The sequence below is a fragment of the Pempheris klunzingeri genome, chromosome 3, assembly GCF_042242105.1.
Source record: "Pempheris klunzingeri isolate RE-2024b chromosome 3, fPemKlu1.hap1, whole genome shotgun sequence".
Lineage (NCBI taxonomy): Eukaryota > Metazoa > Chordata > Actinopteri > Acropomatiformes > Pempheridae > Pempheris > Pempheris klunzingeri.
Genome location: NC_092014.1, coordinates 16,638,354 through 16,661,208, shown reverse-complemented (window position 1 = coordinate 16,661,208; position 22,855 = coordinate 16,638,354). Strand labels below are relative to the sequence as shown.

The following is a 22,855-nucleotide window of genomic DNA, read 5'->3' as shown; positions in this document are numbered from 1 at the left end:
CTGAGGCTATGACAGTGGGAGTCCACATTTCTCATTTGGGTGTCATCATTAAGTTTAAGATACCTTGCATCATGCTATATATCGATCAAATTCGAAAGACGCGTATCCTCAGGCAGTTGTTGCCCTCAGGCTCCCCAGACCTTGGATTGAGGTGTAGTATGATCCTGTTGAAGCTCTTTACCCCGAGAGCGAGTTAGTTACTATTAGAGCTAAAAAGCAAAAAGGGGGATCTTGGGGCAACTCTGTCATCACCTTAACAGGCAAGAGGGGCACAGCTGAGATAAGAGACTTCAGAATGAGAAAAAAGAGCTTGGCATGGAGGGGGGGTGGGGGCACTAATTACAGAGAGACGGTGGAAGAGGCGGGGCATGGGAAGAGGTCACAGGAGGCACAGGGGGTCAAAAGAGGCAAGCGGAGGTGCGTTAGGCAACTGTCAGTCTCTATAGCAACGGCCCCTTATAGGAAGGGTGAGGGGTGAGAAATTTTGCCTTTATTTTATGTGTGGGTGAGGGTGTTTCTGTTTTTTTTTTTTTTTTTCTCCTACTAATACTGACAGATGGGATCTCATAGACACACCCACTTGACCCTCCCTTGTGTGCATAAATGCACACACATACATTTGCCTTCTGTGACCAAAAGCTCCTCTTGGTTACAATATCAAAAAGTCTCATTTCTATGTGCTCCTGTAGTTCCAACACCAGTCACTTTAGATATTTATTGCACTTGCTATATGCTTCAGATGCCCTTTTATTTTAGTTTTTTACCAGTAATGTTTCGCAGTAACACATTGCGTAAATATGAAATGTCATTGTCTTCCATAAAAATATTAATTTACTTCAAATTTTGAGTCGCATGGAGCGCAATGACTTGAGAACAGAGTCACCGATTTTGTGGATTGCACATCAGAAGCATTGAATAGTTTCATGCATAACTACTTCCATGGAAAGCAGTCACATTACCGTTTAAGTGGGTAAGGAGCCCAAATCTGCTTCCACAGAGAATTTGCGGAAGGAAATGAGATTTGTGATACAGAAAAAGGTCATGAACTCAGTCCAAACTCTCATTGGTTTTAGCAAACTCATGTGCTCGTACCTCTGCCTCCATGTTTTGGTCCTGTTTCTTGGACAAAACTGACCTCGCTCCACAAGATAGGCTTCTTTCCTTTAGCTTGTTTTCATAAGCTAAAGAAAACATTGATCCACATAATTGTACACCTGTGTAAAACCACTTGAACAGAAGCATGTCTATAATTGATGTACACAGATGTAAACCCACTTTAAAACATGCTGTTTTTTTCTTTACCTTCGCTACCTCTTAGCTCTTATTGGATTAAGAAATGCACCATTGTGTAGGGCATATAGGCCTGTGTGTTGTATCCATCCCTCCCCCTTTTGTAAACATGGCTGCATAATAAAGTGGCTCTGCAGACAATAGACAGAAGAGATGTGGGAACCTGTGCTGCCTGGTACTAGGCTCAGGGAACCAATCACAGTTGTTCTTTACAATAACAGACACCCTACCTTCTAGCCCATTATGCTTTGTTCATGGATTTTCGACTCTATATCTGATTCCTTTATGTATCTCCCTCTGCGCTGTACGCCTTTTTTTCTCCTCATCTATGTTCACTTGCTCTCTATTCTTAGGCCGTTGCTCTTCCTCTCGCTCTCTCTCTTTGTGTGTGATTAACCATTTAGTGTGAAGAAGGGCTGTAATTAAAAGTTTGGTGCAAGGTTGCAGAGAGCGCCTGAGCTGAAGGGTTTAATGGAATTTACAGTGCACTTGATACAAATGCTCATTTAATTGGCTTTTCTTTTCATCTTCAATTAGAGGTACTAAGACCACCACCACATAACGATCTAAAATTGGTTTTCACTACACCTCTTTTGCAGCTACAGCTGTAACTTGAATATTTCAGGATTTACCTCTGCAGATGGTAAAATGTTTATTTTTAGCAGTGTGATTGGTCATATAGCTCTAAGATAAAGAATTGAATTTTCTGTCAAAGCTGTGAATTTGTAATCATAGAAGTAGTCATAAGAAACTAAGGGCTTAAAAAGCATAGAAACTCAGTTTCTGCAAAAGCTGTTAGTCCTCCACCAGAGGCAAAATGCAATAGACTTGCAGCTTCACTAATTTAGTGTGTGGATTTCATTGCCTTTCACTGAAATCACTGACAGTGAGTGTAACTAGCATGCACTTCTCTTTGCTCATTTAATCTTTTACAGACGAGCTCTCATCTCAGGGATTTCCCCACTTTTCTCCAATTTTTTTCCTTTTTTAGTTTTTTTTTTTTTTTTTATAACGCCCACCCCAGCTCTTCAAAAGCACTTACCCATCCATCATGGATTGAGAAAAGATCTCTCCTCGTCAAAATAAAAGACCTGTCTCTGCAAATGTATTTATGTTTGTTAAGGGCAGAGGGGGTCTGTGTTTCTCACACGTACGAGTCTTCTCATCTCTAACACATTCAGACGACCACTTTTGCTGTCTCATTTGTGTGTGTGTATCCCTGCATACACACACTCCTTTCCTCTCAGGAGAACATTAATTCTCACTGATGTACTTGTTTAATACAGATTATACCAGAGATGGTTACACATTACCCAGCTGGAAAGTGTTATAGCTGCACTTTTCTTGAAAAATGACAGATCTTTTTGGCTTTTTAGTGAATGTAGAATAATGTAATTGCACTGCTTTGTGTCAGTGTGGTTTTAAATGTATCATGCTTTTTTTTCCAGAAATATGTCATTACTGCAGAATAAATTGGATGTGGTCATATGCAGCATTAGGGAATTGTAACATGGAAGACACCCTGTTACTACAACAACACAAACACAGGCTGTATGAAGCAGGGCGTGTATGAGGCATGCTTGTGCTAAGGGACTTGGCTCAGGCAAAGGGATGTAGAAAGGTGAAGAAGGAGATAAAGAAATGACAGAAAGCCAAAAAAACAATTTTTGAAGTAGGTCACAATTTTTTGTGTGTGTTAATTGATGTACACAGCCACACCAAAACTATTAGTTAATATAGTTAACTTTTAGTTTGTTTCTTGCTTTTCATTTAGTTTATTTAAAAAAAACATTAAATTAGTTCTCTTCCTTGGGATTCTTGCAACAACCAGTTTGTGCTTGTAATATGAATGAATTCTGCACACACTTTTCCAGTCAGCAGACTACTATTTAGGTAATGAGCCTTGAGTCTTAAGAACCAAAACCAGGAAACTTTCTCAGTTCTTTTAAAGATTACTGGGTTTCTTAGAGTTCACTCACTACACTCTATAGTAACACCTAACAGCAGGAGGCGGGAAAGAAAGATGCGGGTCCCAAAAAGCGTTTACTAGGGAGAAAAATTGGTTGGAGTTGGAAGAGATGAAAGACATGTAAAGCAAGGAGAGAGGCTGGGTGGAGAGGAGAGATTTGGAGTGGGGAGACGGATGACTGGAAACAGGGAAAAGGAACGGTAAGGAGACAGAAACAAGACAAGGAAAAAAAGAGACAGACACACAAGAGATGAGGGATCAAGATGGATAATGGCCCAGAGGGAGAATAACATGGTGAGTGGAGAACACCAAACTGAGAGACAGGTAGACACAGGGAAAAAAAAAAGAAAGGGAGATAGGGAGAAAGTGAGAGAGAGCAGTGGGGTTATGGAGCAGCCCGCTGATGGAAAGACAGGGGGGCAGAGTAGGGAGGACAGAGAGGAAAGGGGGCAGGGCAGCATGTATTCACCATCCCGCTGTCTGATTGGTCTAGGCAGCGTCAGGCGGGCTGAGCTGAATTTAATCAGAGATGTGCGTCACCAGCTGCAGTTTCAAGCCAACAGCCAGCCAGATACTGCTGGAGGGGGGCAGTCCCTCTCTCTGTGTCTCTCTTTCTCTCTCTCTGTCTCTTTCTCTATTATGTCTTGCCTTCAATTTCGTAGAGTTATGTGCACATGTCCTTGTACAGGTGTTTTATTTTGGATTTGTCTGTGGTAATGCAAATTCAAGTTTCCCATATATCACTGCTGTTTCTGTGTGTCAGCAGGTAGGCAGCCATCTGGATTAGTGTTGTGCTCACTGAGAGGGCCTCTGTTTTTAGCCTTGCTTTTAGACAGGCTCTTGGCAGGCACAGTGAATACCTCCGCGCTCTGAATTTGCTTTAACCTCCAAAGTGGCAGCTTTGGCCCATGTATGCGTGTCACTTTCTGTTTAATTGCCAGCACTGCAGCACAGGACTGCTGTAGGAATAATTCGGACTATCGCAGTGGACAGAGTGAATCGTTAATTATCAAAATATTTCTGTGCCATAGCCCTCTATTTCATGGTTTAAAAAAAAACATCCTCTAACCTCCTGACACACACAACCCGTCTTCCTCCATCTCTCTCTCCCCCTTCCCTTGAGTGAAGGCAGTCTCAGCTGTTATGTTGAACAGCCATATCTATCTAGGGACTATAGAAAACAACATCATCAACTCTATTCAGCATGGATTTACCCATGAACCAAGAAAGGGTAATTCACAGCAGCTCTTAGGTCCTTTAGCCATTGGCAGCCAGTATGAAAGCAGTTATTTCTGTGCAGCAGGGATCTCTCAGATTAGAGTACAGCTATTCCAGACCTAGTTCAGTTTCAGCTCACACTCACGCAGCCACAGACTCATACCAACATCCCCCTCAGCTACCTCAATAAGAATTATTCAGTGTATAGGTCAGACAGTTTTTTTTTCTTCAGTCTTGCAGCACCCTGGAGAGGAAACTTTACCCAAGCCAATCTGTTTGGTTGCTAGCTATCCAGGGCCTGCTAATAATAACACCTTTCAGGCTAACACTCAATTAGACGGCTGGCTGGTCGCTGCTACCACGGGGAAAGGGTCAGGCTCCGGCCAAAACAGCAGGGAAAGGTGTGTGTGTGTGTGTGTGTTTGGGGGGGGGTAACACAAGAGTGTAATGAAGAGGAAAGAAGGTGTCTCCGTGTGTTTGCCTGTGTCGGTGTTCAGTCAGCATAAAAAATATGACCTTTTCATAGAGTGTGTCTGGGCCAGTAACATATGTTCAACAAAAGGCTCCATGAGGCAGTTAACTTAAAGTGATAGTCCACACCAACGTACAATGCAGACAAACAGATTCAGTTAATAACAGCTGCTGAGTACTATACATAAATCATATCAATATGCAGGATTACATTTCCAGAATATAAATACTTCTAGAATATAACTTGATAAGATGGCTGTTTTTATGTGCTGTCATTACATGTACAGTTCACATAGTAATATTGTCACATTACAAGACAATTTGCGATACGAATGAACTGACTAATGCTCAGGAACATATCACTGTTTAGAGGCTGACAGACATTTCAGCATCAGGACGTATCTCTTCATTGTCCAATGTCAGCACTACCTAGTCAAATATAATTTCTGCTATTTAAAGCACTAATAGTGAGTTAACCCAGACATTAATACCTTGCTACCTGCATGTGTCTTTCTGTGTTTGTGCGCCTTTGTGCCTGTGTATTGTATCCATCCAGTGCCAGAGCCTGCTCCCACTAAGCCCAGTCTCGGCCCACCCCACCACCTCCACCCCGCCAGCCCTACGCTGCCCCTCTCCTCCTCCTCTTCTTCTGGCAATGGCAAGCGCGCCTCCTCCAGTAGCCAACTCCCGACTCAGACTCCCCCTCAGCAGCAGTGCCAGTTGTCCTCTGCCAGTGCTCGCTACCCGCCCAGAGAGGTGCCCCCGCGCTTCCGCCAGCAGGAGCACAAGCAGCTACTGAAGAGAGGCCAGCCACTGCCTGCAGGAGCCCTCAGCGCTCTCACCCTCTCCTCCTCCTCTTCCTCCTCCTCTTCGCCCTCATCATCTTACTCTTCTTCTTCTACAACTACCAGCAGCACTACCCCAAACTCTGCCACGTCCACTGCGGGCAAACGCCACCCAGGTTTGTGTCAGTAAAAGAATTAACCTGGAATAGATTCCTGATCTTTTTATTTATTTTTATTGACTGGCTTTGTTTTTATTTCAATACTTTTGTAGTGGCTCTGTGCACATTGTTTTATCATAAAACTTCATTCAGTTTGATTTTATTTTTCTGCATGTTGGCTGTATTTTCGCTGCATCTTTAGCGACATTTCCCTTGATGAGCCTAGCAAATCGTCCTTTAAATCACACCTTGGGCTTCAACCGTTGTTATTCTCACTTTGATTTTCCCAAATTTTGTAAGACGAATGTTAACATGCTGGAAATTGTAAGTAGTGTTTTTTTGGATCCTACATTGAGTGCATAATTTAGCTTAATTTCAGAGTTTGTATTCAGTTTGCTTTGGTAAAAATACAGTGGTAGGCAAAGCAGCACTGGCAGGTTTGCTGTGTTGTAGGGGCAATAGATTATAGTGAGTATAATTGTAGTTTGACAGCACACCTTGACTTCCTGTCAGTATAGAATAATGACAAGATACACCTCCTAAATCATTAGGCTGACCAAATTAAAACTAAATTAAAATTTAGATTTCAAGTCTAAACAATTTCTATTGGCTGCTACCCTTTCCTTTTCCCACTGTGCTATTATAGTATGCAATTCTGGATCCTGGTTCTTATATCACTATAATAACACCAAATTCTTTCAAAACCTTGGACGATGATGTTTAAATGTTTTATTCTGAGTTAGAAGAATATTGTTCAGTTGTTATGCTACACACACACACGCGCACACACACATACCCACTCAGACCTCTGTAGCCAGCGGTAGCTTTTTAATGAACTCACCGGTGACCCCTAAGATCACTAATCCTGAACCTGCCTGTAGGTGGTCGTTGTGCAGCGGCTTGTGTGTATTTGTGTAAAAGTTGTGTTGATGTGTTGAGAAAGGACGGCCATGAGTTATTTATATCATTATGAGAGCAGTATAGTGATTCTTCTCACACTCGTGCTCAAGATTTTAAAATGTTCATAGTTATTACTGCTTTTTGTGTTATCGTTAACACATTGTTGCATTACATTCTTATGTCGTAGTTTTCTGTTTTGTTTTTTTTTTCCTGTCTGTAAAGCAATAATAACCATCTCCTCACATCCTCTAACATAATGCACTGTAACTTTGAAGACACAGACGCGAGTATATGTGTTTTCATGTTCAAGTTTTTGAGCAAGGCATAGCATGAGTATCCCCTCGCATCTTTGAGTTTCCCTTCACTGTCTGTTTTTTCTCTTTCTTTTCATCAATGCTCCTTTGCTGCTCTGTGCTGCCTTTCATTACTGACTCAACATTTGCTGGGCGCTCAGTAAACAAATCTGCAGCAGCTGTGGTGCCTGGCTAGCTAGTCAGCAAACTACAGCCCTCTGCATCACAGAAGCAACTGGTCCCTGTGTGTTCTGTCTAGTTGCCGCAGTTTTTGTATTTGGGCCTTGGATTTGCCACCAATCACAACATCAAACAAAAGTGTGAAGCCTGTGTCAGCGAATGCCTGTTTTTAGCAAGTCATGCTTCATTTACTCGCCCATATACTCAGTTTTATGGGGCAGTTCTGTGCCATTAATGTTTTATTGAAATATATTGTGAAACAATATTCAAAGGTTTATAGTTGAGACTGATTTCATGTATCCTGGATTTTTTTTTTTATTGCTTATTAGATCAGAAGCTTTAACATTTCAGTTCATGCTACGATATTTGATCTTGTGCCCAGCTGTTTAGTGCAGGGTTTCTTCAGCTGTGGACCATGATCTAAATTTGTCTGCAGGCCTCACTTAAAAGAATATATTTCTCCGTTAGGCATCATACCAGTTAAGCTCCCCCGGTTGAGTCTATTAACCTATAATGTCCTTATTATTGTCCTAGTCCAGCAGTTGTGGTCCTGTTTGGCCTTTACCTCACCCTGGGTTTCCCATGGGCCTCTCACTACAACACAGCCTGTGGCAGAGTAGCCATTGGCTGGGTTTCTGCCCACTTCCCCTCTTGGTCCTTTCCCAAGGGCTTCCTCTTCGCAGACTGTTCTTTCCTGTCTGCTCAGCTAATAGCCTCAAGCTAGTGGCCCTGTTGTTGCAATGATTCTGGCATACATAATTTAGAGAGTGGACATTGTAGTTAAACTTACTGCTCTGTACTTGAAGATAGAAGGCCAAGCCTGTGCTCTATTTGCCCAAAACAGCCGTACATTCGTGTTAAAAGAGCTTGAGTAATAACTCAGGTCAAGCTCCTGTAAGTACCAGTCTCAGATCCCGTGGTTTGTGTTTGTAGCAATCTGAAGGATCTGAAATGGAAACGGAGTTCCAAAAGAACACCTCATGCATGCACGACTTGTGTTTTTTGCCCGACTACACGTTTGCAACTCTGTGTTTTGAACTTACTCAACCATGTGAACAAAGTACATGGACTTAAGTTAATCATCAAGTCAAGAACTACTGCGTTATTATCATAGGCAAGAGAATATTTTATAGCCTTTTCTAAATCTATACAACTTTTATCAAAATCAACGTATCATGTTGTGTTCATGTATTATTTTATATACCCTGCCTGCAAGCACAGATACAAAGTTTTCTTCCTCAATGTAACTGTAAGTAAGGGGTGAACTCTGTTTTGAGGACATATTTCTGACCTCTCTGGTGAGGTTACTGTGGCCCAAAGGGATGTGATGGTTCCTTCACTCAGATACTCAAACACTTTTGTACTTATGCACATGCAAACACAAATACATGCACATAGATGTAGTGGCTGTGCAGCAGTACAAACACACCAGTCTGACCTAGTTGTGTCCCCTCAGATCTGTGTCTGCCTTGCAGGCCAGCTGGCTCACAGTTTAAAGGGAAATGTATGCACACACACATACACACATGTACATGTTAGTTTATAAGCCAGCAGGACTGCAGTATTATTGTGTAGATATCCTAAGGTAATTAAACACATTTTCTTTTGACCCTTTTTGGTTAGTGTGTGTGTGTGTGTGTGTGTGTGTGTGTGTGTGTGTGTGTGTGTGTGTGTGTGTGTGTGTGTGTGTGTGTGTGTGTGTGTGTGTGTGTGTGTGTGTGTGTGTGTGTGTGTGTGTGTGTGTGAGATGTGTGTGAGATGTGTGTGAGATGTGTGTGTGTGGTGTGTGTGTGAGATGTGTGTGTGTGAGATGTGTGTGTGAGATGTGTAACATTCCAGCAGGCTATTCTTACACACCACCTCATCCAAGTCCAGCTCTAAAAGGCAGCCCCCTCCAGACACAAGGCCATTCACACTACTCCTACGTAACCTCTCCATCACTCTCCAAATCGCATTTAATTGTCCCAAACACCAGACAGAGACCCCCTGCCCCCCCCCGTTGCACCCACCATCCCCGTCTCTCCAGCTGACTGGGGACCATTAAGTAGTCCGGAGCAGCCAGCAGCCATCCAGACAGGCTCCCCAGTAGCAGGTGCTTGAGTGGGGGTCTTTTAAGACTGTGGGAACTGCAGCCCAACAGCTGTTTGCTGGTAAGCCAGACAGAGCATGTAGCCAGAAGGCACTCTGCTGGGTGCTGTTAAAACACTTGGCCCTTTCATTTGGGCCCTTTTGATTTGCAGGTGAAGCAGTTGGTTTTTGAGCAGATCTTATTTAAGTTAAATGGTGTGGAGGTCGAACAGAATGGTGCTTTTAATTAAAACAACGGTCTGGACTATTTAAAGTATGGGGTTGTTTTTTCACCAATTCCTAATTTTAAAACTCGTAATGTTCTTCAAGCACCATCTCATAAAAATGCAGGTCTACTTCTTCAAACATTGTACATTAAGATGTAAAAATAACTACCGCTTAGATCATGGTCATTTGTATTTTCTTTAAATCATCAAATAATCACTAGGCTACTTGGTCCTAATGAAGCCAGGGAGGTATAGATTGCCCCATGTGCTCAGGCTGTGAAACACACGTGTATACACACACACACACAGAACCCCCGAGTGGCTTCGTTAATCCAGCTTCTTTCAGGGAAACCAGAGACGTCACCATGGTCTTGCTCTCCTATTTCCTCTCCTCTCTGCAGAGGTAAACAGACATGAATGATGGGTTTTTTAAACCCTCCTGTGACCATTCCCTTAGTCTTTCTTTTTCTCCCTGCTTCCGGAAAAACAAGTGCATGCCGTCTTTGATCCGAGTGGGTGTAAAGCACCCCTCAAAGAGAGATGGAGTGGGTCTATTTGGGGACAAAAGACTACTAAACACCCCCCCCCTCCCTGCTCTGGTTCTGGTGTTATGTCACCCCTCAGTGTGCTCTGAGAAAGCCAAGCGTACTGTTTGTCTCATATTCAAACTAAATTATCCATTTATTGCTGCACCGTCTCTCTTAGTCTGTTCATGCTTTCTCTCTTACCACCTCCCTTTCTTTTCTCGTGACACTCAAAGTGCCAACACCTCCCCCCAGACTTTCCTGCATCTTTCCCTACCTCCCTTCTCTTTTTCTGTCACCCTGCCTTTTATTTCATTTAAAGGGGGGGGATTTCATTCTTGGCTACCTGCCCATTTCTATGATAGCAGCTTGTCTCATTATCAGAAGCTCATCTTGTCGTTTTTTTTTTCTGCTTTAACTCTGCCAAACTGGCATTAAAGCTTCACTGTGTTGTTCTTGCTGTTGCACTGCTAGTGTGCTCATCATTAGGATTTTTTTTTTGTAATTCTATAAAGCTATAGTCCTGGTTCTATTTAGAGGGCAGGCCTGTATCTGCACGCATGGACATGCTCGTAGATACACTCAAAAAGGCATCTTTGCTCTGTGTTGGAACCATTATGAGCCATAGAGGGCCCCTTAGTTTTTATTTTTGACCCTTTTTATTCACAAAGCCCAGTCAGAGACTGCCCTGCTAATTGCAACTCGAATGAAAGCAGCACCACATTACTGACACATGATTGCAAATGGTGGATGGAAATAATTGTCCCCATTTCTTTTGTTTTTCATGTTCAGCTTGCTTTTCGTCTCCCCCTGCCAAATCACTGCTTTGCCGAGAATCAGCAAGACCTTTCTGTAGGAATGTCTGGGGAGGGAGTTGAAAGGGGAACAACCGAGGCATGCTGAGGTGAAAGGAAAATTAGTTTGTTTTGCATTAGGGCTAGCACAATAGCACCTATACAGTATAATCCATTCCAATACAGTTGTCCTGTGCTAAATCCTGTAGAGCTCATAATGCTCAATTTTTGTTGAGGCAGATACCCACATTTGCTATTTACATTGCACACAGTTACACAAATGTCTGCACATACTACAGGTCCAAGATACAACTCAGCCACCTAGTATCAGCAGTGTATTGGTGGTGTGAAGAGATTGTGTTTGGCCTGGTAGCTTGCCCCAGACATGCTAAGATGTCTGCTCTTTCCCATTCTTGCATGGATCTGTTCAAGCACTCAGAGTAGTACTGGTCCATCTCCGCTCAGGTATTTTTCCATTCTCTCTCTGTCTCTCTCTCTGTCTCTCTCCCTCTCCCTGACTGACCCCCTTTTTTCCACCACAGACAACGCAAAGTCAAATCCCTTTTCTTTTCTCTTTGTTTTATGTGAGATTTTTTTGCTTGAAATTTGGTTTGTTCGTAGTGTCTGTGACAGGGGTGATAAAAAATGGCTGGCTGCTTTCCAGACTTTGAACTATCATGTAACCTATTTTTGAGCTCTTCAGGAAACAAATTGTGCAAATGAGACTGAGACAAAGAGTGAGAGATAGAGGAAGATACACTGGGTGGGTGAGGGGTTGACTGAGGAAAATTTTCCTCAGGCTGCAGCCTCTGAGCTTCTTGGCTATGTTTCAGGTCTGCTAAAATGGCACTTGTCTTAGCTAAGAATGCTATCATTGACAGTGCTAGGACAACTCAGAAAGAGTAACATCAGTGGTTTTTACTGATGCTTCTTTGTGATGTCACGTTTTTTTCTCTGTGTTATGAAAAGAACCCACTTACAAGACACTGAGAGGTTACAGAGGAAACTTAAAAGACCAGCTGTTAAGGTTTTGTTTCATTCTCACCTTTACAATTTAACTGGGTGGAAAGCAGACATGTACCAAATCAGCCTTTTGTGAAGCATAGATGCTTTACACACACACAAATGTGGGATTCAAAACTCAATCAGTGTAGTTAATACCTAAACACATAGATTTAGATGCGTTTAAAGTGTTTTTATAACTAAGATAAATGTAGAGACAGCATATTGTCTGCAAAGCAAGACTATCCCTCTATGTCAAAACAATAGCTTAGTTTCCACCTGACTAAACTGAGATTAGGCCGTTGCTTTTTTAATTGAAGGTGCACATCTGGCTTGTTTGAAAGTTTGAGTAATATCCAACTTGGCTTCAAAAATTGGCACTGTTAGAGCAGTTTTGACGGATCATTTTTGCTATGATGTTTCTTTGTTTTTTGTCTGTGTTCAACTGATTGCAGACTGACTGCAGACTAGTTTTGATGTGTGTGCGTGTGCCATCAGTCTGACGACCCTGTGCGATAAGGCTGCCTGGGGAGTGGAGATAAGTGTGTTCAGGCGAAAATTGCATTCACAGCCACTCTGTGGCGTGTTGCGCAGTATCTTAAAGTCACATATCTGCCACCATTTTGAGTGTTTGTGTCCACACACCTCAAACAAATGGTCTTCTTCTTCATCTGACTGGTTTGTTTTGACCACTGGGTCTTTATCTCATGATGGATAACTTATAGCTATTATGGAAATCACTGCAGCAATCTGATGGAAACTAATGGCAGAGTAATAGAAGGTATGGCAGCTTAATTGCCAAACAAGGCAAATATTTTACAAACACAGCCTGGGTCTTATACTTAAAAGTTAGTGAGCTACACACGTATCTGCTCAGGGGGTTAGCCAGAAATATACTGTTGACAGTTAGGCATCTAATGCTTGATGAAAAGGACTGCTTGCGTTGTACATGATCTGCCATGGCACATTTCTCATATTTAACCCTTTGTAGCAACCTTAAAAATGTATTGATGGAGTATATTTTCACAAGTAATGTGATGCCAGATATGCTTTCATGTACACATTTTAGCTGTTTCATGAAACACATTAATTTCCTTATCTCCTCGAAGAGTTACTGGATTAATTTCTCCCTTCATATGCTTGGTTGGCCTGTGTGCTGGTGAGATTCATAGTGTTTCTCTTAGGTTTGTAGTCCATTACATGAAGCTGGCCTAGTGGTTAGGGTGTTTGCATGGTGGATCAATAGTCTCTCTGCTCTCACCCACTAGCATTAATAAGATCATTGATTAGCTGCCTCCCACTGATTGATTACTCCTTTACAGCATTGAATCAGTCTATTATTAGTTCCCTCCTCTGATGGGATGCTTTTGTGCTTAATGAAATTGCTTGTGTGTGAAACCATGTTGATTATAGAATCATTGGAGATGCTCTGTTTTTGGTAGTATGGTCATGAATTTGTAGATTATGCTCAAGGGCCCGTAAGTAATGGGACAAAATTTACAGTAGCCCTTACTGTAGTTCCCAGATTGTGATGAACACTGATCTAGGAGCAAACACAATCAAATGAACATGCACACATACACAGAGTAATATGTACATGTGAGTAGTAAGAAGCCACCAGGCACACACGTATTCGCACAAGCTTAGAGGAAGTGTTTCGTGGTTTTTGAGTACAGTGCAGCTGGAGGAGGAGTAGGCCCGGCGGAGCGTAGGGAGTGATGGATGAGAAGCCGTCCTGGTTTCATTCCAATAAATGAGCGGCGTTCCACTTGGGCTTCCCTTCACAGCCCCAGCCAGCGAAGCCACGATGGAGACGGATGGGCCTTTCACCGCTGGGTGTTAGAGGAGAGCAGAGGGGAGAGAGGGAGATATTAAAGGGTGAGGTAAAAGGTAGGGGCAGAAAGTGAGAGAGGAGGCATGGAAGGAGAGAGAGAGAGAGAGAGAGAGAGAGAGAGAGAGAGAGAGAGAGAGAGAGAGAGAGAGAGAGAGAGAGAGAGAGAGAGAGAGAGAGAGAGAGAGAGAGAGAGAGAGAGAGAGAGAGAGAGAGAGAGAGAGAGAGAGAGAGAGAGAGAGAGAGAAGGGGGAGGAGGTGGGGGCAGCTAGCGAGCGAGAAGGAAGCAAGGGGCAAAACAAGACCGCGACTTAAGGGGAATGAGTTGGAAAGAGAAGTGAAAAGGAAGTTATGTGAAAAATGAGGATTAAGAGAAGAGGAAAGAAGGGTGGCTCCATCTCCCTGTTTCTGTTTGGCTGACTGCACCAGGGCAAGGATATATGGATATACCATGGCTGATATGACATGTGGCACGCTTGGCTGTGCACTCTGATTATGTATTGGATTGTGAAACTTGCAAGTGTGTGACCATCTCATCCTGCAAGTCTGATAGCTAACATTAACCAACCAAGAAGATAAAATTGGCCGAGGGTACTAACAGGGGCTGTGTTGCATGATGTCACTTAGTCTAACTTAATATATTTAGTCTTTCCCCATTCCATCTCCTCCCTTCTTCTATTTTCTCTTTTTTGCTTTTTGTCTGTACTACTGTTCTCTTTTTTTCTTGCATTTCTGCATCTGCTACCACTCAAATCTTGTTTTGTATTTCTCTGATGGGCTTATCATCTCCTGTGTTGTGCTCCTCTGTTTCCCTTAGTCTCAACCTCTACACTTTCTCCCTCTCTTTTTCTCTTTAGACATATCCCTCCAGAGTGGCCCTGCTGTCCAGTATGAGACCTCTCATTGGGGAGCCTCTTTGCCAGTTGACAGCCCCTCCAGTGCCAGCAGCTGGGACAAAGTGATTATTGACAGAAGTGACACCGAAGCTTGGCCCTCCATCAGCCGCAGCAGTGACCCCAGCCACCCTGCAGCACCAGAATGCCCCTTGGGCTCAGCTAGCTCTAACCAGGACACCAGTGCTGTCACTACCACCAGTAGTAGTAGTTTTCTGAGTATGGCCACAGGTGCCGCAGGCCAGCAGGCCCTCTACTCCTCTCTCAAAGCTAACAATAACATGATGACGGGTCCCGGGTCATCCAACACATTAGCTAGTAATCGAGGCTGGGGCTCCGATGGGAAACAAGATGGTATGAATGGTGGCCGAGTAGGAGCGCCCAATAACTGGGGCTCTCCTAATTTTAACTTGAACCTCAATCCTAATGCCAACCCTTCAGCCTGGCCTGTTCTGGGCCATGAGGGTGGTGGAGGCGGTGGTATTGGCCCCAATGGGGTGGCAAACTCCCCATCCCTCCCTCCAGGTATTAATGGCAATGGAAACATGGGAAATGGGAGCCTGGGAGGTGCGGATAATGGAGGAGGAAGTTGGGTTGGCATGATAAGTGCTAATGAAAATGATCAACAGCACCCTTCAACCAACACAAGCTTGTCCTTCAATATGGAACCTGCTAACCTTAACACTGATGGACCAAACCACACTAAGCAACAGCAGCAAGCTCAGGAGCCTATGAGCCCTATCCATGGGTTAACTGGCTGGGGAGGCCAGTCACCCACTGAATCATCCCAGCTCAATGGGGACACAACAGGCAGCTCTGTATGGGGTAGTGGAGAAACCAAGGCAGCTGACTCTCCCAAGGACTCAGGCTGGGACTCAACTCCCTCTGGAGGCCTTTCTGCTTGGGGCCGTCAAGGCAGTGGTGGTGGTGGTGGTGGTGGCGGTGGTGGCAGTAGTGGAAGTGGCGGCTGGGGTGACTGGGGAAAATCCTCTGGTCCTGGAGATGCATCTAAAGGCTGGGACTCCGTAGATGCTGGTAATTCTGGTTCAGGCCAAGAGCCACAACTTAGCTCCTGGGGCCAGCAGTCTGGAACAGCCCCAGCAAGCGAGGGTAGTGGGGACAGCAATGAAGGTCAGTCCCACTGTAGGGACAGGTCCTCCAGCATGGAATTTTCCCCTATGCTACCCCGACAGGACCTGGACCCTAGGGTGCTGAGTAACACTGGATGGGGACAGACCCCCATCCGACAGCACACTGTATGGGAGATGGAAGAAGCCAACTCTGATGACGGGAAGAGCACCAGCAGCTCAGACACCATAGGAGGCTCTAGCTCTAATGGTGGACCCTCATCTACCAATGGAGGTACCATCAAACCGAACATTGGCCCCAGCCAGAGACCAGGTTCTGGAGGAAAAAGTGACAGTGAAGGGTCATCATCCTCTGGCTGGGGAGCACCTCCGCCTCAGGCAATTCAGACTGGATCAGGATGGGGGGACCCCCCACAGCCATGCAGCAAAGCCCCGAATGGCAGTACCAGTGGCTGGGGAGACCCTATGCCTACCAGTGGTTCTAGAAGTGGAGGCACACCATCCTGGGGTTCAGAGGACAAGTCACCCAGTTGGGATGATGGCCTGACGAAAAGTCAGCCTACTAGCTGGGGAGAGGGCCCCAAAAGCGCCCATGGTTGGGGCAACAGCAACGGGGGCTCCAACGGCTCCAGCACAGGGGACTGGGGAGAGTCAGAGGTCAAGAAGAATGGGTCCTCCAGCAGCATGTGGGACGGAGAAGGTGGTAATGGAGGAAGTGGTGGATGGAAAGAAAGCCCCAGAGGAGGAAATAGAGGAGGAGGCTGGGGTAAGCCTGCACCTACTGTGAGTAATAGCAGCTGGGGGGAGACCCCACGTGCAAATGGCCCAGTGCAGGGAGGCTGGGGCTCTTCCAAGCCCCAGGAAAGCAGCAGCAGCAGCAGCACTGGCAGCGGAGGAGGTGGCAGTATTGGTTCATGGGGTGGTCCTAGTTCTGTGAAGCAGAACCCATCTGGCTGGGTAAATGTCAGCAAACAGGACCAGGGCATGGAACCCACTGGCTGGGAAGAGCCCTCCCCTCCCTCCATCCGCAGGAAGATGGAGATTGACGATGGAACGTCCACCTGGGGCGATCCCAACGTCTACAACAAAACTGTCAACATGTGGGATCGCAATAATCCCAGCGGTAAACCAGGCAACAGTGGCCCACCTCCCAGTAAGAATGGTGGAGTGATTATCACCAATAATAACAACAATCACTCTGTTGGCCCTGGCAACAACAACCACCATCACACTCAGCACATGCACCACCATCCCCATCATGGCCAACCCCCAACTCACCTGCAACACCATGGAAATAATAATGGATCTCCCAATAATGGCGCTTCACATCCAGGTGCGGGGCCCCAAGGTAGACTCCCCCTCGCCAATCCAGGTAACGGGTGCTGTTGTGTTAAAAACTAAAAAATGTTAACTTGAGATTAAAGTAAAATTAGATTTTCTGAAAATGCTGTAAAAATTCACAATCTTAACCAATGCTAAAGACACTGAAATGTTTCTAAACTAAAATAATAAATAAAAATCTGGTGATTTAGAGAGCCACAGTTTTTATCTGACAGCATAATATGTTTTAGTAAATGCTATTAAGGTTTAGAGTTGGTCTTGATAATGCGTCAAATGAAGTATAGAGATGGAGGAAGCTTAAACAGAGACATATTTTCACCCATTAACACATATGACAACTAAATTACTAATAAAAAAGCATTTTTTACAACAATGGTTATTCCATTTAAAGATTATTCCTTAAAAGATTTCTCAGTGATTATTAAGTAGATAGTCTCAGAGGGATTGTGAGACTCTTAATGGTCATGCATACATAATTAAGACTCAGTATAGCAAGCTTAGGTTAGCGTTGCAGTCAGTTCAAATAAGTCTTTGTGAAGCCAAAGGCCATGCATATAGTTAAGGCACAGCTTTAATGCTCAATAGTCTCCCGCAATTGGTTGTGAATGAGACCATTGCCCCCTGCTGTTTGCCACTTGCACTGTACCTACTAAACAGCATCATGACCACTGTTCTTCTGAACACAGTTTTACTTACTGTAACTTGCACTGGCTGGCCTGAGCTGCCGTTTTCATCCACCACCTTTGACAACTGACAAGCTTACTGCTAGTCTCTTTCTTCTTATTAAAATGTCATTCTAGCTCATCATTGAGGACATGTAGTTTTAAGCAGTGCAGTGGTTCTTTCAGTTGCTTGGATTATCATATCATCAACATAGTTTTTGGTAAAAGAGTAAAATATCAAACTAGAGTATGAATACAAAGAATACTTTAATGCCTCAATAAAGTGCAGCCAAGACATGTCTTGAATTCAAATTCTTACTATTTGGGAGCATTTTTAGTAGTACTCAGGGAAGGACTTGAGAAATTATGTATAACTGCAAGCGTAGAGTTAAAAATTGGCAGTAGATGAAGATTTTACTTTTGTTTCACTCATTTTCATGTTTTTTTTAATCTGTTTTGCCCCTCTCTTTCAGGTTGGGGAGAGCTTCCCAATGTTCAGCCTAAGTCAGAGCCTGCTTGGGGTGAGCCAGCAGCTCCAACATCGACTGTTGACAATGGCACCTCTGCCTGGGGCAAGCCCTCAGGGGGAGTAGGAGGATGGGGAGACGGTGGCCATGAGCCCTCTGGACCCTATGGCAGGACCAACGGACCCCCAGGTTCTGCAACTTGCAAGCCAGGTAATACCCACAGATGAAAAATGAAAAATATGTTCAGTGAGGTCAACCATGGGAAACCAGCATGTACAAAGATGCAGCACTATGGTCAGTGCTATTGGTTACTTATCAGTCGCACACACTGGCTACCACAGATTGATGCTTTAGGTTAGTTTCAGATGTGCCGGTTTACAAGATATGTCCACACAGTACCACATATTGTAAACTGCACCAGAGTCCCAGTTCTATAGTACAGGTTGCGTGACATTTGGAAGATTGGCACAGTGAGCTTTTCTGCTAGTCTGTCAGCATAATTGTCACCTTGGCAATTAAAGCATTTGAGCTTTGGGTTGTATCCAATGGGTCCATACCTCCTATAAAAGAATGATTGATGTATGTGTGCACTACTAGACTTCAGTTAAGGGAACAAAAATAGAAGGTCCTTTAGTCCTGTGCCATTTCTGAAGATTTTTGTTAGTGCTACTGGAGTGTTGCTGCGATTAAAGCAATTCCACGCCTCAGTAGGTCTTGGTTATTTGTGCTGTTGGTTTGAAATGGTAGAGGGAGGTGTAGGGGGGGAATGCTGCAGTCATAGTATGCACATCAAATGGCAACAGTGTCACCAAGTGGCCAGGCTGAAAATTACCTGCTGAAATGTCTGACCCTATGCCACTGAATTATCAGTGTGCATGGAGGATACCTCACAGATACAAAAATACTGTAACAGATAACCAACGAAATTTTTATTGTTTTGATCTTAATTTCTCGAAATTCATTCTGTCTGTTTCTTAGGCCCCAAACCTATGCAAGATAGCTGGGGAAATGGAGGAGAGGAAATGGGCATGTCTACTGGCCAATGGGACACTGAGGATGGGGACATGTGGAACAGCCCCACCTCCCAGGAGAGCAGCTCCTCTTGCAACTCCTGGGGCAATGGACCCAAGAAGGGCCCGAGCAAGGTCAGAAAACACACCCTGTCATCTTGTCATAAATATACCAGCAGATACTGATGGTGAGAGGTATTTTCATTTAAATGATAATTCAGTATTTTGATATTTTGCTTTTGTATTGTCAGGGGAAAATGGGCAACAAGCCAGACGAGGCTTGGATCATGAACCGTCTCATCAAACAGCTCACTGACATGGGCTTTCCGGTATGGAGGCAATATGTTTCAAAAGAAGCTCTCACACCAACACACAGCACTTACACACTTTCTTCATAGGCAGATCTTTCTGTTTTTATTTTACCCAGCAAGGCCACGAATGTGCCACACTTTAAACTTCTAAAATTTGGATCAAATACAGAATCCTGCATGTAGTATAGAAACACATGAAGAGTCACATATTCAATAAAGGGGGGAGGTGATCCATTTAGTGATTTAAAAAAATAAAAAATAAAAAAAGCTACATACATTCAGTAAATGTACCTGAAGTTGAGAGAGCTGTGGAAAAATCAGACCATTTCCTGTAATTAAACCATGGTCAGTGACAGACTTGTTATCTATGTGTTACAGAGAGACCCTGCTGAGGAGGCTTTGAAGAGCAACAACATGAACCTTGACCAGGCCATGAGTAAGTTCACTAACATATGTATGAGTGTCCTTGTGTGTGTTTTGTAAGTGCTTAATACATCACCCCAGATAAAATACATAAAAACATTAGCATTTCATTTTAAGACGCAGTATATATCCTTACCCAGATTTTGTAACGAAGCTACGTTCCTCCTTTCTGATCCCAGGCGCCCTGTTGGAGAAGAAGACGGACCTGGACAAACGGGGCATGAGCATGTCTGATTACAGCAACGGCATGAACAAACCCCTGGTGTGTCGGCCCTCTGCACTCTCCAAAGACCCCTCCGACCGCAACACTTTTCTTGACAAAGTAAGACATTAAACAACTGTCCAGCCATCAGGCCTTTATCAAACATCGGTTGGAACTGTTGGAAATGACGAGCGTAATAAAAAATAAAAAAAAGAACAACATAAATGCATAGTGGTTTTTGGACTTTGGTTTGTACGTTGTTTGAATTTTTTGTAACTATTTTGACACCTTCTACAAAGAAAGGTGAAGAGATCATAATTTTCACTATCTGATCATTCCTATTGTCATTACAAATTTGAATCTAATCATAGCTCACTTGATACATTACAAACATGAATGATTATGACTCGTGTTTTTTTTCTAATCTCTTTATTCCTCCATTAACCATCCATTTTTCTCTGGTCCAGGATGGTGTTCTGTCAGATGACGCCCCCCCATCACCGTTTCTGCCTTCCCCCAGCCTGAAGCTCCCCCTGGCCAACAGTAGCCTTTCTGGGCAGGGTCTGGGACAGGGCAACCCGGGGCTGGCCATGCAAAACTTGAACAACAGACAGGTAACATATTGAGCACACACAGATTATGAAAATAACAGAAACACCTGACAGTATTAACAGTCCAAATCATAAACCTGCAGTAAAAACCACCTTTGTGAAACATACAATGTTCTTTTCACGTTCAAATAACATTGTCGAGGTTTCGGAGTTTCCCTTTAGTATAGAAGAGCAATATATTGTCTTATTTAATTTTCCTCTGTTTTAATGAATAGTGAAAAACGGGATTTATAGATATGTGGACCACAATTTAAGGCAAAAATGGAAGTAATCTGAGGACCTGAGTACATTTGAACATCTGTTTGATTGATAACAGAATATACTGATAGTGCTACCAAGCATACAAAACACTTTTTAACAACAATCTGTACTTGTCACACTCCAAATGCATAACCATCATTTTGAAAAGTAATGGCTTTGTGCAGGGTTTAAGTGTATATGATGTAGTGATAGCAACAACAGATACCCACCCGCTCGCCCAAATCTCCACTTTGCTTTTACTCGCGGTGTATGACCTTGCCTGAAGTGCCCATTGAAATCAGATAGTTATGCTCTATCAAATATCGCCCCCAGAGGCAGCCATGGCCCAGAAAAACTACACTATGTCCTTGAAGCCAAAACAAAGGCACTGTAAGCGTGTCTTCTTTTTGTACTGAATAAAAAGACCCTTTCAATAACCTGGAATTGGAAACGTGGATGAAGCTTCCTTTTGTAGGCTAATTGTTTTGGGCCATCCGATAAATAAGACTATTCACAATTTCATGATCTAATAACAATCTGCTCTCAGTTAATATTCAGGATATGCTTCGGTGCACAAGGTGAAGTGTGATGCTAGACCTTGAGGGTAAATGCTTTGAAAAATGTTTTTAGACATTGCTACGTGGGTTGGGAATATCATCGACCCATGCGCGGCCTTTGAGTGCACTTTAAGTCTTCTTTTACATCCAATTCAAGTGCATTCATTCGTGTATTGAATGAACCCATCAAACTGATAAAGACTTGACAGCTGGATGCTCAAATCTTGGCCGTATTCTGGAGGTACTCTGTTTCTGTTTGCTGGAGTGGCCAATAATGCATACACTTCTTCCCTCAGCTCTCTGAAAGGGGTTCAGAAATTTGAATACACGGTGGGTTTGAAGAAGGTTAACTGTACCTTTTATGACTCCTGCTTATAGATACCCAGTGGAATGTTTGGCAGTAGTGGAGCAGCACAAACCCGGGCCATGCAGCAGCAGCCTCCTCAGCCACCAGTGCCACCTCTCAGCTCGTCCCAGCCTAGTCTACGTGCTCAAGTGCCTCAGTTTCTCTCCCCTCAGGTAGACGCACATACAAAATGAAAATGATTATCAAATTGGATGTGTTACATGGAGCTATATCCATTCAACAGATTTTAGTGGTTTTGCCAAGGAACACTTCTTGACACCCAAAATCATAAAGAGGGATTTCTCTTAATAGTACATCTGCATGTGTTCTCATCATGTCTTACTCTCTTGAAACGGACCCCTCCCCTGTCTCAGAACAGTAACTTTGATTGTAGATAGTAGTGAGTTCTAGTAGAATAACAAATGTTTATGACTTAGCATCTTAAATGATACTCAAAATAATTTTTTTTAAAGTGAATCAATTATAATGTGAAGACAAAAACATTACCACAAATCAGTTTATAAACCATACTATGTCTGATGGAACCTCTTGGCTTCACAGACTCCCGTGGCAGACCGTTTCCCCTCTTTTCCTCCTTGCATAATGTGTGGGAGTGACTAGTTTTGTCTTGTCAGAAGCTGCTCTTGTGCACTTTTTGTGATTTGGAGTGACTAACTTGTCATCTCTACATCATCCCCCAGGTCCAAGCACAGCTCTTGCAGTTTGCAGCAAAAAACATTGGTCTGAATCCTGCACTTTTAACCTCACCAATAAACCCTCAACAAATGACTCTCTTGTACCAACTTCAGCAACTGCAAATGGTGAGTCCCTCTTTCCATCTGTATTTGTTGAGCAGCGCTGTAGAGTGTCCATGCTCTACTCTAAATAGAAAGGAGATGAAACCAAGCACACAATCCCAAAACTGTTTTTTTCATGTTTTGACGTCAGTTTTTAATTTCATGTCTGACACTGACTGTCAAACATCCAACAGAGAA

General features: G+C 43.6%; 1 protein-coding gene across 1 annotated transcript in view; it reads left to right on the top strand.

Moving 5' to 3' along the window:
* tnrc6c2 (trinucleotide repeat containing adaptor 6C2) overlaps positions 1-22,855 on the top strand; it is a 54,008-nt gene that overhangs the window by 17,192 nt on the left and 13,961 nt on the right. The window contains exons 4-12 of the mRNA XM_070855918.1: positions 14,567-17,062; positions 18,167-18,370; positions 19,139-19,305; positions 19,422-19,499; positions 19,860-19,917; positions 20,084-20,226; positions 20,574-20,720; positions 21,893-22,033; positions 22,562-22,681. Coding sequence (XP_070712019.1) covers positions 14,567-17,062; positions 18,167-18,370; positions 19,139-19,305; positions 19,422-19,499; positions 19,860-19,917; positions 20,084-20,226; positions 20,574-20,720; positions 21,893-22,033; positions 22,562-22,681 — 3,554 coding nt within the window. The remainder of the gene's footprint in view (positions 1-14,566; positions 17,063-18,166; positions 18,371-19,138; positions 19,306-19,421; positions 19,500-19,859; positions 19,918-20,083; positions 20,227-20,573; positions 20,721-21,892; positions 22,034-22,561; positions 22,682-22,855) is intronic.